The 16345-nt window shown below is 37.5% G+C and overlaps 1 protein-coding gene across 2 annotated transcripts in view; it reads left to right on the top strand.

Moving 5' to 3' along the window:
* The window catches only part of GLIS3 (GLIS family zinc finger 3), a 451227-nt gene that overhangs the window by 4671 nt on the left and 430211 nt on the right, over nt 1–16345 (top strand). The window contains exon 2 of one of the 2 annotated variants that reach the window (XM_036331014.1): nt 8405–8891. The exons of the other annotated variant lie outside the window; for it this stretch is intronic. Within the exon in view, the coding sequence (XP_036186907.1) occupies nt 8504–8891 (388 nt within the window). The 5' untranslated portion in view covers nt 8405–8503. The remainder of the gene's footprint in view (nt 1–8404; nt 8892–16345) is intronic. 2 annotated transcript variants of the gene reach the window in all.

Below are 16345 nucleotides of genomic sequence, written 5' to 3'. Positions count from 1 at the left end.
GTAAATATAGGATACAAAAATGTAAATATATAGTTACACATTTTATCTATACAATCTTTTCAGAATAGTATAAAATAAAATATAAATGTGTGAAAATATAAATGTATGAAAAATCTATATGTAACATGTAGTGTGAAAAATATAAATAGGTAAGCCTAATATGAGACTATGTATATATATAATGGCTGGGGAATGTTGAAAGATAAATTATACATAGCACCAAAGCTTAATGAATTTAGAATTTAGACAGGAAGATAAAACACAGACAAATAAGGCTATGTAGAAAGTTAAGAATATTAAGAGAGGTATGTAAAGTAAAACAGCATTTATTGGGTCCTTCTATGTACCAGGCACTGTGCTAAGCAACTAACATGCATTATCTCATTTAATATTATATAATTCTATGAATTAGGTATGATAGTGTAATTCTCACCATTTTACAGATCAGAGGCATATAAATTAAGAGAGGATTGGGTAAGGTATAAGGTGAGCATTTGGGGTGGGCGTGGAGGCTAAGTGGGATCTGGATTTGGGGAAAAAGAGGGCAAAAACAGAGGAGGAGAAAGAACATTTAGGTGGGACTCTGAGGCAGTTTGATAGGATGAACACAAATAAGGATCCAACCATGTTTCACTTTGGGAACAAAATCAGGGAATTTGTCTGTAAACTGGAATTGAGAAGGCTCTAAGTAGTTGAGAGCAGACTTGAAGAAAGCTGGTGGGCCATTTTTGTCTGATGTTATGTTTTCAAGGCTAAGGACAGGAACAACTACACATTCCTTCAGGTGTACCTCCAGTCTTGCCCACCTGGAGATGGATGGATAGGGTTACAGCACCAGGTCAGACCCTGTCCCAGGCTTCTTGATACAGAGATTAGACTTTCTGAATATCAGTTATTCTTGAGATTCTGAGCCAGACCTGTGAAGTTTCATTTCTAGGCCTGCTGAACACTGTACACAAAAAACTAACCAGATGCCAGGGCTGTGTATAAATTCTTGTTATTCTTGTGTGTGAAGAAATGGATTAATGTTTTCCCAACCTTTTCAGCATGACCAATAGATTCCACTTCTGTCTGTAACTTGACTGAGTCATTCATTTAGGTTTTTTTTTTTTTTTTTTTTAATAAATATGTTGTCATGTTGGTTAAGGGCCTAGTCATTGTTGTGGACATTCATATTTCTTCAGTGATGTCACTTAACATTATTTAACTTGTATAAAACTTCTGTCTACCAACAGCTAAAAATAGTTACATTGGTCACCAATTACACTGAAGGAAAGAAATAACTCAGTTATACATATGATAGGGATACTTTATTATACTTGGATATTTGGTTTAATGAGTGATAAATTCAGTTTATTTTTAGAATCTTTCATAGGTAACTGTTTATTACCTTTTTGAGAGGATTATACTTTTTAGCTTTGCAAATAGCTATTCACGTGGGCTGAGTACACTAAATGACACACTAAATGACAAAGAATGTGCTTTTCATTTGCCATATTTTGCTACCTATGTATCTCCTTGTGTGAGGATTTTTGTTTTTAAGAAAAATCCTCAGCCAGTTACTTTTCTTTTATATTTCTGAAGAAGTTTTGTGTCTCAAACCATGGCCATGTGGTATTCACTCTTTGCAATTCAGGTAATTAATTCAGCAGTGACATCATAGGCAATGTGTTCGTTTTTCCATTTCAAATTCCTCTTCATAGTATCTGATGGTTAAGTCATAATAAGACCACATTTTAAAAACTCAAAGGCAGTTATGTGTTAATTTAAACTTCTCCCCCGTTAGCATTGTAAGAATGAAGTTTTATTCCAGGGAAGAGTCATCTGTCCTCTGCGAAGGGGAAGATCTAAAATTGTCAGTCGTTTTGATCCTGATTCTGTTATTTGGTTAAGTGATATTTATAGAGCACAATTCATCAATTGATGTATAATATGTAAAAGACAAAGTGAAAGATAACAGTGGTAGGAGTGAAGCCTTGTATTATTTAGTCCTTATTTTCCAGAAAGCTAAAAATGTTCAACATTTAGATCTCTTCTTCATTACAGCTATGTTTTGGTAGTTGTTTTAGTTTGGCAGTTCAACTCTGTCTATATCAGCAGCTGTTCTTGATAGGTACCTGGGCAGGCACATAGTCCAAATGCTTGTATAACTGGCTTTAATGCTTTTTTTTTTTTACTGTAATTCGCAGTATGCAGCCATGTGTACCCATCAATAATAGAAACAAAACTATACTTAATCATTAATACATTTAATGCACATTGATAGCTAATATTTTATTCCAGTCTGTTGTAAAACTTCTTTCACTATTGAATAATTCATTTCAGGGTACACCAATGGATTGAAACTATTTTGAAAACACTACTTTAGAGAGAATATTTTGTTAAACATAGATCTAGGAACTTATGGCCCATATTCAACCTTGGCCAGTGCATTCATTAGTTGATTCTTATATGTGATCTGACCAGGGATCGAACCCAAAACCGTACTGTATTGGGACTGCACTCCAACCAGCTGTGCTACATGGTCAGGGCCTATCTGTGTTTGTCTTAAAAATATTTTTGGTTCCAAGTAATTTTCTTTATGTGTGATTTCTTAAAGCTGACCAAGGAAATCCCCCTCTCCCTTGCTATTTTCGGTAGGGCCACAGTTTTCTAGAACTTTCTGTACTCACTGATGAGTTAATGACTGAGGCAAAGTAAATGAAATATTTGTAGGTAATTACTACTAAAAGTAGTAACATTGAGTAAGCTTGTGGGATATAAGAGTTGTATAGATGCATTGAACTGTGGAAAGTGGATTGTAAGAGAGTTTACTGAACTTTTAATATTGCCCTAAAGCAGTATTAACCTGAAGGTTCGGAATTTCTTCTAGAATTCCAAAATTACTATAGCATTGTGTATAAGGTTCTCAGTGCTACTTCTGATTTTTAAGTTAGAGAATTAATTCCTGCATTGCATTTGGTCATCCCTTTTTTTCTACTCTCTTCCTTTTCTCTTCCTCTCCCCCCTCTCCCATTCTTTCTGTCCCTCTTTTCCCTTCTGTTCTTCCTTACCTCTATGTCCTGTCCCTATTTACTGCCTGTATTTTGAATATCATGGCCACTGATTTAAATTTAAAAGGGCACTGCCAGATATTTTACTCTATAAATATAGGGAATATTGTTTTCCTTTTTGAGAAAATTCTATGAAATATAAAATTGTTTTAAAAGTTAAGATGTATGTATCCCTAATTAGATAGCTAAGGGTTTGGAATCCACAGATAAAACAAAGTCAGGGATTTTATTAGATGGGATCCATAATGTTCATTATATTATCTTTTCAAGTGGCCTTTGGAAGAATGGTCTTGAATCTCTGAAGGGAACACTATAATTATTCTTTATATTTTTTAATTGGTATAACTCAGAGCTAAGCCTGCTTTAGAAAACGTACTTTCTCTTTTTTTATTTCATCATATTAGTGATTATGTTGAGTAACATCTGTACATCTTATTATTCAAAATAAATATGTTAATAACCTTAGAATTACCAACATTAGACCATGGGAATGTCCAAATATCTATATGGTCTATATGTACTAGTTATCAGGTATAACCTCCCTAAATTTTTGCTCAATAATGTGGAATTATCCCAGTGATGTGGAATTATCCCAGCCCTGTTTCTGTGTAACTTCTGTTCTAAAGTCTGTGAATCTGTCAGTTTCACTGAATAAAGTTATGAAACCACAGAAATGATCAACTGTACTTTGTTGTGGGTTAATCATAATATAGTACCCTCTCTTTCAATATAGAGAAAAGATATTGTACCTATCCAATGCCTTTCCTCTATAATATCCTCCAGCTTCACAGGCTCATGTTTGCACTTTCCTCTTGTTAAAATTGCAGACAAGAATAATTTTGATTTATTGGTGACATCTAATATAGCTGTGTTTATATTGTTGCCAATAAAATGACTAACACGATTGGCTTTTGTTTATACAATCTTTTCTGAGGAGTCAGTCACCTGTGTTAGGACAAGGTACATTCTGCTTATTAAAATGAACTCCTGGGATCTAAGAACATTCAGCTCTATCTGTCCTTGATTGAATTGCAAAATGTGCTTCACACGGCAGCCGTGCATGAGAATAACTTATATTATCTATCAATAGGCTTTTCATTTCTATATTCTTCTGGCTACAAAAGCTGTAACTAGAGAAGCCCATGGGAATAGCATGGGCCTATTAATGATCAAGGCAGTGATGTTGAAAACGCAATGTTAATGAAATTATACAATCATTAACCCAAAGGGGGAAAAATAAAAAGAATCAATAAAAACTCTACTTTAGATGGCTTAGACATATGTATAAGAAACTGGCGCAGGAGCAGTTTGTGTGCTTACCAGTATTTTGTGCCTCAATATCACGTTTTCCAGGCAGGGTAAGAAATACTTGTAGCATAAGGAATGGAAAATATAACAAAGGCTAAATGTAGCCTAAGGAAATGAAATGATGTATGAAAATTAATAATTAACTGGCTCATCAGATGAATTATGAGTCTAGATGAGTTTATTAATGATATTTACTAAGAAAGGGCTTTTGGCTGTAAATAGGCATTGTAGAGCTCATGTTTTGAGAATTTTCTTGAATGGATGAGTTAACATTGCTTTTTGTTTGTTTAATCTTTTAATCCATGAGAAAGTGCCTAAGCCTTGGTTTTAGAAGATAGAGAAATGATTTTTGTGATTTGATTCAAGTCACAAGTTTCCCAGAAAACTAGAGAAATTATTAAATGGTTTTGTGTCTTATTTTCCTTAGAAGCAAAGTACTTCTTTTCTCTGACTTGACTTACAGTAGTGTTTTTGAGTTTGACAGTGGTCAAAAGTGAAGATCTATTAACTCATGTCGACTCCTGTAGCCGAATGAATGTTTTTATTGTTTGAACCAGTGGATGTATCAATATATCCGATTTTCAGTACATTAATTTTGCTTTTTTCTTCTTTTTTTTCTGTTGATACCTTGGGGTAGTGTAGTTGGAGGGAGGCCAGAAGAAAAGTAATGCTGGAGAACTTGTTAAGTTTTTAAATAGAAAGGTACTCTTTCAATGGAATCTTCCTACCGGTTAGGTTTTGATACTTATTAGTTGGCAAATGTAGGGAAATTTAATCCTAATATCCATCTTTTTATGGTAAGTGTTGTCTTTCAGCACATTGATGGCATGAGAGCTTCCTATCAACTCTTACTTTGATGGAGCGGGTAGGTACTATTTTTGCTTCCATGTCTCCCAATTTAAGTGCCATGGGTATAAAATCTACATATTTATTTCTGATCATAGTAAATGGGTATTTTTTTTATAATCTTCCTTATCTTAATTATCTGGGAGAACAGAATTTCTAGAGACTGTAATGATTATCATCAACTTCCTCATTTTATGGATGAAAACTGTAAGTCCAGGGAAGTCATAAATGATTTGCCAGTAGTAGAACTCAGGTGACCTGACTTCTGGTTGAATGCTCTTTTCACTCTGAGTCAATGAAGTTGTGTCTTTCTTAAAAGTTAGCAGTTTATTCCTTTTTTTGTTACCAAGTGGACTTAGAATTGTACATGATCATATGGCCTAGTTAAAAAGTATATAAAATATTAGAATATGAATAGACAAAATTGATTTTTAAATTTAATGCTTGACAAATCACTTGGTATGATTAATGTGAAAACAATAGGCATATTTTCACATACAATTTATTTTATTTTTGTCTTGAGACTCTTTTTTTCAGGTCATATGCCATTGACTTCTTGGTTGTCCTTTATGGTATTAATCACATTACTTTTAGGCTGTTACTTTTTTAGTTACAAAATTTAAGTAGTTTTGTTGTTTTTACTTTCAACCTAAAGCTATTTAAAACAGGAGTATAGTATATAAAAGAATAAAATAAATATCCAATCTGACAGGCAGGAATGAGTGTCTGATAATTAAGTTTTTGGTGTTTTAATTATTCTTACTTTTCACAAACTTAACCTTATTAATGATCAAGTCTAATGCCAAGTACCTACTTATGTGTTTTATCCATATTTTTTGATGATAATTTCTGCTTGTTGTGATCTTGCTGCCAAAAATTACTCGCTTATTTTTAAAAACTTGGAAATGGGCATAGTCTGCAAATCTGCAGACATTGGTCACTTGGACCATAGCCTTAGTGACTCATATTTCCAGTCATGTTGGATAATTCATCATTTTTAACAAGTTTCCAATACAACGTATTTATCTTGCCTTTTGTGTGTGTGTGTGTGTGTGTGTGTGTGTGTGTGTGTGTGAGAGAGAGAGAGAGAGAGAGAGAGAGCGAGAGAATAAGTGCTTTCTTATGCAGGATTCAGAGTGCTCAGAAAATAGTTTTTATCAATGAGTGGAGAATAGATGGCTACTATAACCTGGCAAAGCATAGAGAAATTAAATGATTCTTGTTCACAATCAACCAATAAATCAATAGAGCAACTGGTAATACATTTGAATTTTTATAAATAGATATAGCAAAAAAGGCATTGGAATTTTTCCAATGTAAAAAAAAAAAGAAATCTTACAACTGGCCTGATACCAGGGTTCATTTCTTATTATTCATAATGAACTTAAATGATACAGGTTTGGATAAGCCTGGACATATTTGTTCATTCTCGAAAACTGTAGTGAAGGGAAGGGCAGGAACAAGACCTAGAAGTGTCTCTGAGGACTACATGGCATGGAAGTATTAAATGTGACAGACTGATAGAATTCTTTGTTCTTCATTCTTCTTCTAAGGATACTTTTCCCATTGCTTTTTAGAGAGAGTTGGGTGGGGTGGGGGAAGAGAAACATTGATGTAAGAGAGACACATCAATTGATTGCCTCCTGCACCTGCCCAGACCAGGGCTGGGGATTGAACCTGCAACCCAGGTACATGCCCTTGACCAGGAATTGAACCTGTGACCCTGTGGTGCATGGGCTGATGTTCTAACCACTGAACTACATGGACCAAGGCTAGAATTGTTAATAAAATAGAGAATTGATAGAGATGAGGGGAACCTTTCCAATTTTATATTGTTAGTAATTTTTGAAGTTCTTTAACATATGGACACACATAGTCAACTTTGCAGAAGGCACAGTGAGTGCTTGACTTGAAAATGAAATATTTTTGATTTTCTAAAATGATAAAAGAAAAAAAATTTTCATGAAAAGTTTGCCTTTCTTGATATTCTGTCTTTGATGATTGGTGGGGCCATTCATTTGGGAGTTGAGTTGGAAATATTTGACTACGACATTGAGTGGGTCCTTCAGAAAGAGTAGAAATCATTCAGTTGGGGATATTTGGCCACTACTGCTTATACTCCGTCCATATTCCTCTGTTGGTTCAACTGTGGCTTTTTTCCAAAACTGTCATGTCTATGTAAAAGAAAACAGACTGCATTCATTAGGAGTGGTGGTACTTAGTCACCTCATTGATTGTACGTACATTTTTGGGAGCCATTGATCAAGGAAGAAGGGCTTTTCCTAACAATATAACCAGGGAATACTGACATTATTGCATACAGATGGATGATGATGTTCTGTGATCATGTCAGTACTTTTGGTTCTCCTCTGGTACTTGAGAAAGGGGGTAGTGGGATTGCAGATGGAAGCTTTATGGAACTATGGTTGATTTACCATGTTTGGTGCATGATGAACATATCTTTTAAAGGGCTTTTCTTTCCTTATACTTTCTATAAAGCATATTTCACAGCCTTTTCCTTTTCTAGGACATTAATGGAAGGTGAGAGTATTGTCCTATTTCCATTTCTATAACTCAGGATCAGTATGGAACCAAAATTCTAATGCTGCTCTGAATATTGGGTATGTGGATGTATGAGGCCTTTGTGAGAGTCCCAGGCCCATATTTTTATCTTTTGTGAATCTAGGGACTATGAAATACTTGCTCTATGAGTGAAAATCAGAGGTGGTTTAATGTCCTCATAATCTCAATTAGAGGCCAGATCTGCCATTAGTTTGTTTACTGGAGTCACTGAAGCAATGCTCTTACAGCTCATGAAGGTGATGCCTTTTGGGTTTTCCAAGACTCACTGTTGCAGAAGTGAACTAGTACAGACAGATCCTCTAGGGAGCAAAATAAGTTTCATTTTGCAAGCTGGCACCAGTAGGTTGGTTGTAGTTGCCAAGAGCACTATATTGAGAAGGGCTCAATGGCAAACAAAACAATGCAGTGATCCATAATCCATGCCTACCATGAATGCAGGAGGGGAAAGTGCCTGCCAGTGAACCATGTATTTGATGACCCTGCTCTACATAAAAGGCCGTTTTGCTAAGAGTGCTTCTTTTCTTCCTGAGGTGAAAGCTACACAGGTTGAAAACTCACTGTAACTTATTTTCCATTTTACTTTTAAAAATGCCTGCATTTATTTTTTTAAACAGGCTAAAAACCCACACCATGGATAACTTATTGGACTTTGCCTGAAAGGAGTCATTAGTGCCATTGGATATTTGACCATCTTGGCCACAGGTTTTTTCAAAATGAATGGAAGGTCATGCAGCATGAATCTCCACCGGATATCAGGAACCCCACAGGGGCCTGGGATGGTCAGTGGCCAACACATTCCTCCCATCCGAGCCCACTCGGGGACTCCTGGCCCCTCGTCCTGTGGCAGCGCACCAAGCCCTGGTATTGGAAGCCTTGCTAACAGTCTCCATCTCAAGATGCCCTTGGGAGGAGGGATGGTTCCTCAGAGCAACATGGCTGAGAGCCCCATCCATCTGCCCGCCTTGAGCCCCAGGAGACAAGTGCTCACCAATGGGAAGTCACGATTCCAGGTCACCCAGACCGGAGGCATGTCAGGGCCACACACTTTAATGCCAAAGCAGAAGGAGTTTGGAAGTCCTTTTCCTCCAAATCCTGGGAAAGGTAGGATTGTCTTTCTGGGATCTTTTAAAAGTGGAAAGTATTTTTTTCTCCCCCTAGTCCCTTCTCCCAGAAGATCCTATGGAAAAATACACGACTCAATGCCAGGGCCAAAGCTGATGGTCTTATAATGATATGTAACTCGCTTGGGAAGAGGGAGGATATGTACATGTATGTGAGGACTAGGAGGCCACAGGAGTAAGTGTGAAATCTCATGGAAGTGTGAAACAGAGTGGAAGGCAAGATAGAAAGTTCAGAAACAGGGAGGTGGGATGGTGATAGTGGAGAAAGGGAAAGGGCAAAGTTTAGCAAGATCCTACCCTCTGGATATACAAAGCTCTGCTCTGGCTCCCCAAGGGCTAGATTCTGCAGGCCATAGAGGAGAGCTAAGGATGGCTGGAACTATCATTATGCTAGTTGGGTGCTAGCAGAAAGGTGGTACTTGGAAGGAAAAAAGATAAAAAGGAGACATTTCATAAAATGAGGAGTTAATACATAGAAATGATAAAAAATTATTCAAGAGCAAAACCTGTAATTTTTCTGATACAGTTATTAACAAGAGAGAAGGAAGCTAGGAGGAAATAATGAAAAGATGTATTTTTTGTGCTTGTGGAGAACTAGAAAGCCTGGTTAATTTGAAATTCAGAGAGAATTATTTAGTTCAATAATGTTTTATATTTTACATTATCTATTTAATTTAATTTTTTTTGAATTTTTATGAGTTTATTTGGGCCAAAACTGATGATAATTTCCAGGAAGCAAGATCTCAAATGCTCCCTAATTACCATATTTTAAATTAAAGAATAATTGTTGTAGATTGGCAAATTATTTGAATGACATGCTGTCTGTAGAAACTGATATTTAACAAGATTATATTGCACATGATATGTGTGTTTGGGCTAGTATAGAAAGAGTATGTACCCCATGTAAAATATAGCTTTGTTATATAAATTAGCACAATTATATATTACTTTAGGTATTTTTAGCATTCAGTTTTAAATGTTTATACCTCCAAATAAAATTACTAGCAGCATGTGAATAGCCATTCACCAAGTTAACTCATAATTCACCCAGTAATGGTGAATAATTATTTATATCAGGCAAGTAACCACAAGGTTGCTTGTTTTAGTGTCTATGTATTTCTGTGTATGGAGAAGTTGGTATAAATGGATAGATTTAAAAAACAACAACACTTCATATATGTATAACTTTTTTCTTTTCTTTTTTTTTATCTATTTAGGTTTAGGTTTGTTGGTTTTATTTCTTAGAGATACTGATTTAAGTGTAAATATAGGATAAACTTTCCCTGGGGGCTACATCCAAAATAGCTCTGTCATTGTCAGGTTGCTATGTTCATGGTGAGGCAAGTGAAGTTCTTCAATGTCAAGCTCGTGTGTTTGTATTTTTAGGGACTGAGGCCCAGTACCAGTAAAGTCTTTCAGCTCATGCTTGACTAGTGAACTGTAGCTTGCTTTTATATGTACTTATGTTTGAAATTCTGACTGGCAGTAATAATCGTGATAATATTAATAATTTGCATTTATTATATTATAACTCATCTATGTCAGGCACTGTGTTAGTGCTTGCCAATACATTTAAGTTATTCCTTATAACAACCTTGAGTTTTATGCTCAGCTGATTAGGGAACTAAAGTCTAGGAAGAATAAGTAACTTCATTGCCAGTCAATAAAGAGTTTGGGAATATTATGTTGATGGTGACCAGAGTAGTTATAACAGTTTTTAAAAAGTGCTTCAAGTTTTCAGATTCTTCTCTTTTCAATTTTCTGGCTCCTTGCTCAGCTTCCAAGCTTATAGTGCTTGTTCTGGATCTTCATGACTGGGGCATGCATGGGCATGGATAAAGGGTCAGGAAAAAACATTTTATTATCCCCCCTGGCCTTGCAGGTTGGATACGACCAGTGGTCTGGATGGTGCCAGGAGTGGCTGAATGTGTCTCTTTTCAGATCTTGGTTGACAGTTCCTAAACTAAACCAATAACAGGATGAGAATGGTGATCTGAGACTATTTAAACTTCATCTAATCACTTACTCAACAAATAATTTTTGAGCATATATTATAGGTGAGCCACTGTTTGGGGGATACAATAGCCAGTCATACATAGTTATGGCCTTCAAGGAGTTGAATTCAGACAAATGAATGGACAGTTAAAGCACATTTAGAGCTCTGGCAGGGATACACTCAGGGTTGTATGATAATATTTGGAAGGGTTCCTAGTTAGTGCTTGATAAGTGGATCTGGGAGGAGAGTAAGATATCTAGTCAGACACTTGAAGGATAAGGAGCTAGTCTTGCAATGTGTATGTCCTATGACTGTAAGTATGTGTGTGCACGTGTGCATGTGAGAGGGCTGTCTGGAAGTTATTCTGGGTAGGGAGAAAAGCATACTCAAAACCTGGAGGGGAGAGATCATATGCATTTCATGGACTTTCACTTGGATCCACATTGGAGGGGACAAAGACTATGATAAGAGATAAGACTGAGAAAAATAAGCAGAAGCCAGATGATGGGTCATGGTTGATACACGAATGAAGTTAGATGTGTCTTGAGGACACTGATGAGCTGTGGAAGGGTTTTAACCTTGGGAGTAAGGTAATAAGCTTGAGGTTAACATGTCTCCCTGGCTTTGTTGTTGCCTTTTCATGGATTATTAACTACTAGTAGCTCATCGCGCGATATCATGTGCAGGAGGCTGCCTGCTGCTTCTGTGCTGCTTCCACAGGAGGCGGGAGTGACCCGCGTTCATTCCGTGGGAGCTGGGAGGGACCTGCACAGATTCCATGGGAGGTGGGAGGGACCTGTGCTGCTTCTGCAGGAGGCGGGCCTGCTGTCTCCTCTCCAGGCCTGTGCTTGGCCACGGAGGCTGTGGGCTGGCCCCCTGACCCTGTCTGTGTCCGCTCTGGCTCTGGGAGGCTGGCCCGAGCTGGGCGCGGTGATGAAGCAAGCATTCCACCAGGCTGTGCTGGCCTGCTCTCAGTGGCTGTCCCCCGATTCCCGGGACTGAGGGACTCCAGGGGTAGGTGGGACTTAAAGGACTAGGCGCCGCCATCTTTGTGACAGAGTGATGGTTAATTTGCATATTACCCTTTTATTAGATAGGATGCCATGACCCAGAGGAATAAGTACCAAATAACCTGTTACTTTGTGGGGTGTATTAGTTAGGGTTCTCTAGAGAAACAGAACCAATAGGTGGTATAACTATATGTCTGAAATAGAATATATGTATTATCTATCCATCTAAAATGACATATAAAAAGATATACTTGCTCACATGATTTATTTAACAAGATATACTTACTCATGTGATTATAGAGGCTGACTGGTCCCAAGATCTACAGGATGCCAGCTGGAGGCTCGGGAGAGCTGAAGGTTTAGTTGTAGTCCAACTCTGAAGGGCTAGAACTAGGAGAGGTAATGAAGTAGTTCCCTCCAGAAGGCCAGCAGACTTGAGATCCATTAATGATGTTTCAATTTCAACCCAAAGGCAGGAAAAAGCCAATGCTCCAGTTCACAGCTAGTTATTCAGGAAAGAATTCACTCATACTTGGTATAGGGTCAAGCTTTTGTTCTGTTCAGTCCTTCAACTGATTGGATGAGGCCCACTCATTTTAGGAAGGACAATCTGGAATAGGAGATGAAGGTGGTGGAATCCAATCTGATTCTAAGACTTGAGAAGTAGTAGGGGGCACAATTGGAACACATCTCATTATAATTGTGGTTAACAATGAAATAAAAATATTTTTATTTTTAATTTATGTGTAATATTTTTTTCCAAACAGTTAACAAGTTGTGAGCACACAAATACTATTAAGTTGTTGACTAACTACTTAATAAATAGGTGTTGGGTGTTCCTTTTGGCCTAGGGGCACCATGAAGAAAATCACAGACATTAAGAATGCCATGAACTGAGAACATTTGGGAACCTCTGTCACAGGAGTTTATTTTTTTCACACAGAGAGTAGGCCAGAGCAGGTGATGCTGCTAGTGGTTGGAAGGTCAGGGATGTCATGCCCAAGATCATGGAGCTTCTCTTAGTCTTTCTCTCTTGGTTGTACAATAACTGCCTCACTCTAGCCCCTGCTATGAAGTCTGTCTTCTTTTTAAAAAAAAAATAATTTTTTTATTGATTTCAGAGAGGGAGAGAGAGATAGAAGCATCAATAATGAGAGAGAATCATTGATTGGCTGCCTCCTGCATGCCTCACACTGAGAATCGAGCCTGTAGCCTGGGCATGTGCCGTGACTGGGAATTGAACCGTGACCTCATGGTTCATAGGTTGACGCTTAACCATTGAGCCACACTGTCTGGGCTGAAGTCTGTCTTCTGAGAATGGTGAAGGAGGAAGGAAGAAGGATAAAGTGCAAAAAAGACAACAGTGACAATTCCCCCCAAATAGTCCCTTTAATTGAATTTTCCAGGAGTCCCACCCAACTGTTCCCTGTAGCCAATCATACATAACTTATCCTATATAATAAAAGGGTAATATGCAAATTGACCCTAACAGCAGAACTACTGGGAATGACTGGTCACTATGACACACACTGACCACCAGGGGGCAGATGCTCAATGCAGGAGCTGCCCCCTGGTGGTCAGTGCGCTCCCACAGGGGGAGCTCTGCTCAGCCACAAGCCAGGCTGATGGCTGCCAGTACAGCGGTGGTGGTGGTAACTTCTCCCACCTCCTCAGCAGCACTAAGGATGTCCGACTGCAGCTTAGGCCTGCTCCCCGCTGGCAAGTGGACATCCTCCGAGGGCTCCCCAGCTGCCAGAGGGATGTCTGACTGCCAGCTTAGGCCCGATCCCCCGGGGAGTGGGTTTAAGCCAGCAGGTGGACAGCCCCTGAGTGGTCCCAGACTGCTAGAAGGCACAGGCTGGGCTGAGGGAACCCCTGCCCCCCGTGTGCACAAATTTTTGTGCACCAGGCCTCTGGTATTAAATAAAACCCATTCTTTGTTCTTGAATCTTCTTGTTTTAAAAAGTTAGATTTTATCTTACATTATTTTGTATTGTTATATTGTATTTTCCTTTTGAGCATTTGCCACTTTTTAAAATTTTTTTTATTGTCTAAAGTTTCACATATGTCTCCTTTTTCCCCAATTGACCCCCCCCAACCATTCCCACCCTGGGCAAGTCCCCACCACCCCAGTGTATGTGTCCATTGGTTATGCTAATATGCATGCATACAAGTCCTTTGTTTGCTCTCTAACCCTCCCCCTCCCCTACCATTTATCTCTGGATCTATTCTCGTTCATCAAATTATGTTGCATTTGCCACTTTTAATATCTCTTTTTCTTGCAAGTAAGTTGAACCACTTTTAAATAGGTTGCAGACATTATGACAACTTCATCCCCAAATTTCTAAGTTGGTAACTTGCATGCTATATAATAAAAATCCATTAATAATAACCAAAGAATTTAACTTTGCTACAATAGTATTATTTATATATAGGGTATCCCAAAAATGTATACACACACGTTGAATAATTATAAAGGCAGTGTTTGTTAAAATACATTTCATTTTCAAAATTGAGCTGTCAGCTATTCAAGTGTGTATATATATATTTTGAGACACCCTGTATAGTTATATATTAAAATGCAGGTCATAACCAAATTCATCTTATATTATTTTATATTTTATTTTATTTATCATTACTTATAATATAAGTTATTATTTTCTTCCCCCATTTATAATCACATGATTTTTGTAGCCATTTTTTTCTTTTGATCCAGGATCTAAGCAAAGATCGTGTACTACATTTGGTGATGTCTCTTCAGTCTCCTTAAATCTAGAGTAGCCCTCTAACCTTGCCTTTTCTTCATATTTCCTGACAAATTTGTTGATATTTTTAGAGTTCATGTCAGCTGTTTTGTTATACAATCTGCTTTGTTTGAATATTTCATCATGATTGGGCTCAGGTTAAACAGTTTTGGCAGGAGTACTACATAGGTGTTTTGTGTACCACCCATTGCATTACACCAGGAAGCACTGAATGCTCATTTGTCCTACTATTTGTGATGTTGCTTTTAATCACCTGGCAAAGGTGGTGTCACCAGATCTCTGCACTGCCAAAGACACTTTACCTTTCAAAATTAATCAATAATCTTGTTCTCCAATATGCTTTCATAGCATCCATTGATAATCCTTGTTTGAATAAGTTATTGCCTTGTTTTCTGATTCTGGCATTTCCTCTATGTGTATTAGTGGATATTCTTATTATTGTAAAGAGGAGTTTATTTCCCTTCTCTTATTGAGAGTCACTGTGGACTTAACGAAAACTTTTGCACTGTAACTTATTATCGTCACTGTTCTTTCTGATGCTCATATTGTCCCAGATTTAGCCATGGGAACCCCTTCAAGTCAGTTCCTATATTCTTTTTGATATGTTCCCAGGAAACACTTCCTTGCTTTCACACATTAACAAATATTCTAGGCCCATTTGCACTTCCTGCCCCAGACCCAGAACCAGCCCAGGTCCCTTTTAGTGAGAAATGATATTTGGAAAACTGAGTGAAAGGTTATTCGTATTGACTTAGGAGTGTCATTGCTTTTGGGCCCTGTGCATAGACAGTATTAGGAAATATGTCAGAACAAGATAATGAGTTCTAGTTAAAATACAACATTACAGAGTTCTACCTCACACTTCCTCAGTACGATCCCTGGTTCTCAGCAATGTCAGTGTATTTATTTGCTCTTCCCTATGATAGAGAAAAAGTTACTTTTTAGCTTTACATTTTTAAGATAGTAGAAATTAGTTTTAAAAATGGTTTCTTACTACATAGAAAATTGTAGTGTGCTGAGATGAGAATGTTTGTATTTCTATGAGCCACTGAGTGAGCATGGAGGACGTTCTGCAGTTGGCAACTTCCTGGCCCTGCTAGGATTGGTGAGTACAGAATTCCAGTTATATTGTACCAATAATGACATTCCTCCCTACTTTCCGCTCAGCAGTTATGAATTGTGATTAGACTGGCAGATATGCATTTTTTCAAAGCATGTGGGAAATCAGTTTTATGATCTCTACTTTAAGCACATTTGACATAGCTATTTAAATATTTAAGACAATCCCACATTCGCAGTACCTGTAGGCCTACATAATTGGGAAGATTTTCATTGTAAAGGTTTTTTCTTTTACTTCAGGGCCTCTGACATTTCTTGTTGGGCTCTGCTGTCCTTGGAGACAAAGGGAGTTAGTTATTCATTAGCACTTTGTGGGTTATTCATTATTGTTAGTCAGAAAAAGCAGAATATCAACAAAGGACACCAAACTAATTGGGATTAAAAAATTCTGTTGTCACTTAAGACTGGTGTGTCTTGTAAAGACGTGGTTTAAGAAAAATAATGTGTTGTGTGAACCTGGGAGCTCTAAAAACTGATGTACTTTAAATGGTACATCAAGTTCATTTTTCTTTTTTACTGCTTGTGGTTTGCTAATTCAAAAGGT

This window comes from Myotis myotis, unplaced genomic scaffold, assembly GCF_014108235.1.
Source record: "Myotis myotis isolate mMyoMyo1 unplaced genomic scaffold, mMyoMyo1.p scaffold_m19_p_12, whole genome shotgun sequence".
Lineage (NCBI taxonomy): Eukaryota > Metazoa > Chordata > Mammalia > Chiroptera > Vespertilionidae > Myotis > Myotis myotis.
This window is presented reverse-complemented; position numbering and strand designations above follow the sequence as displayed.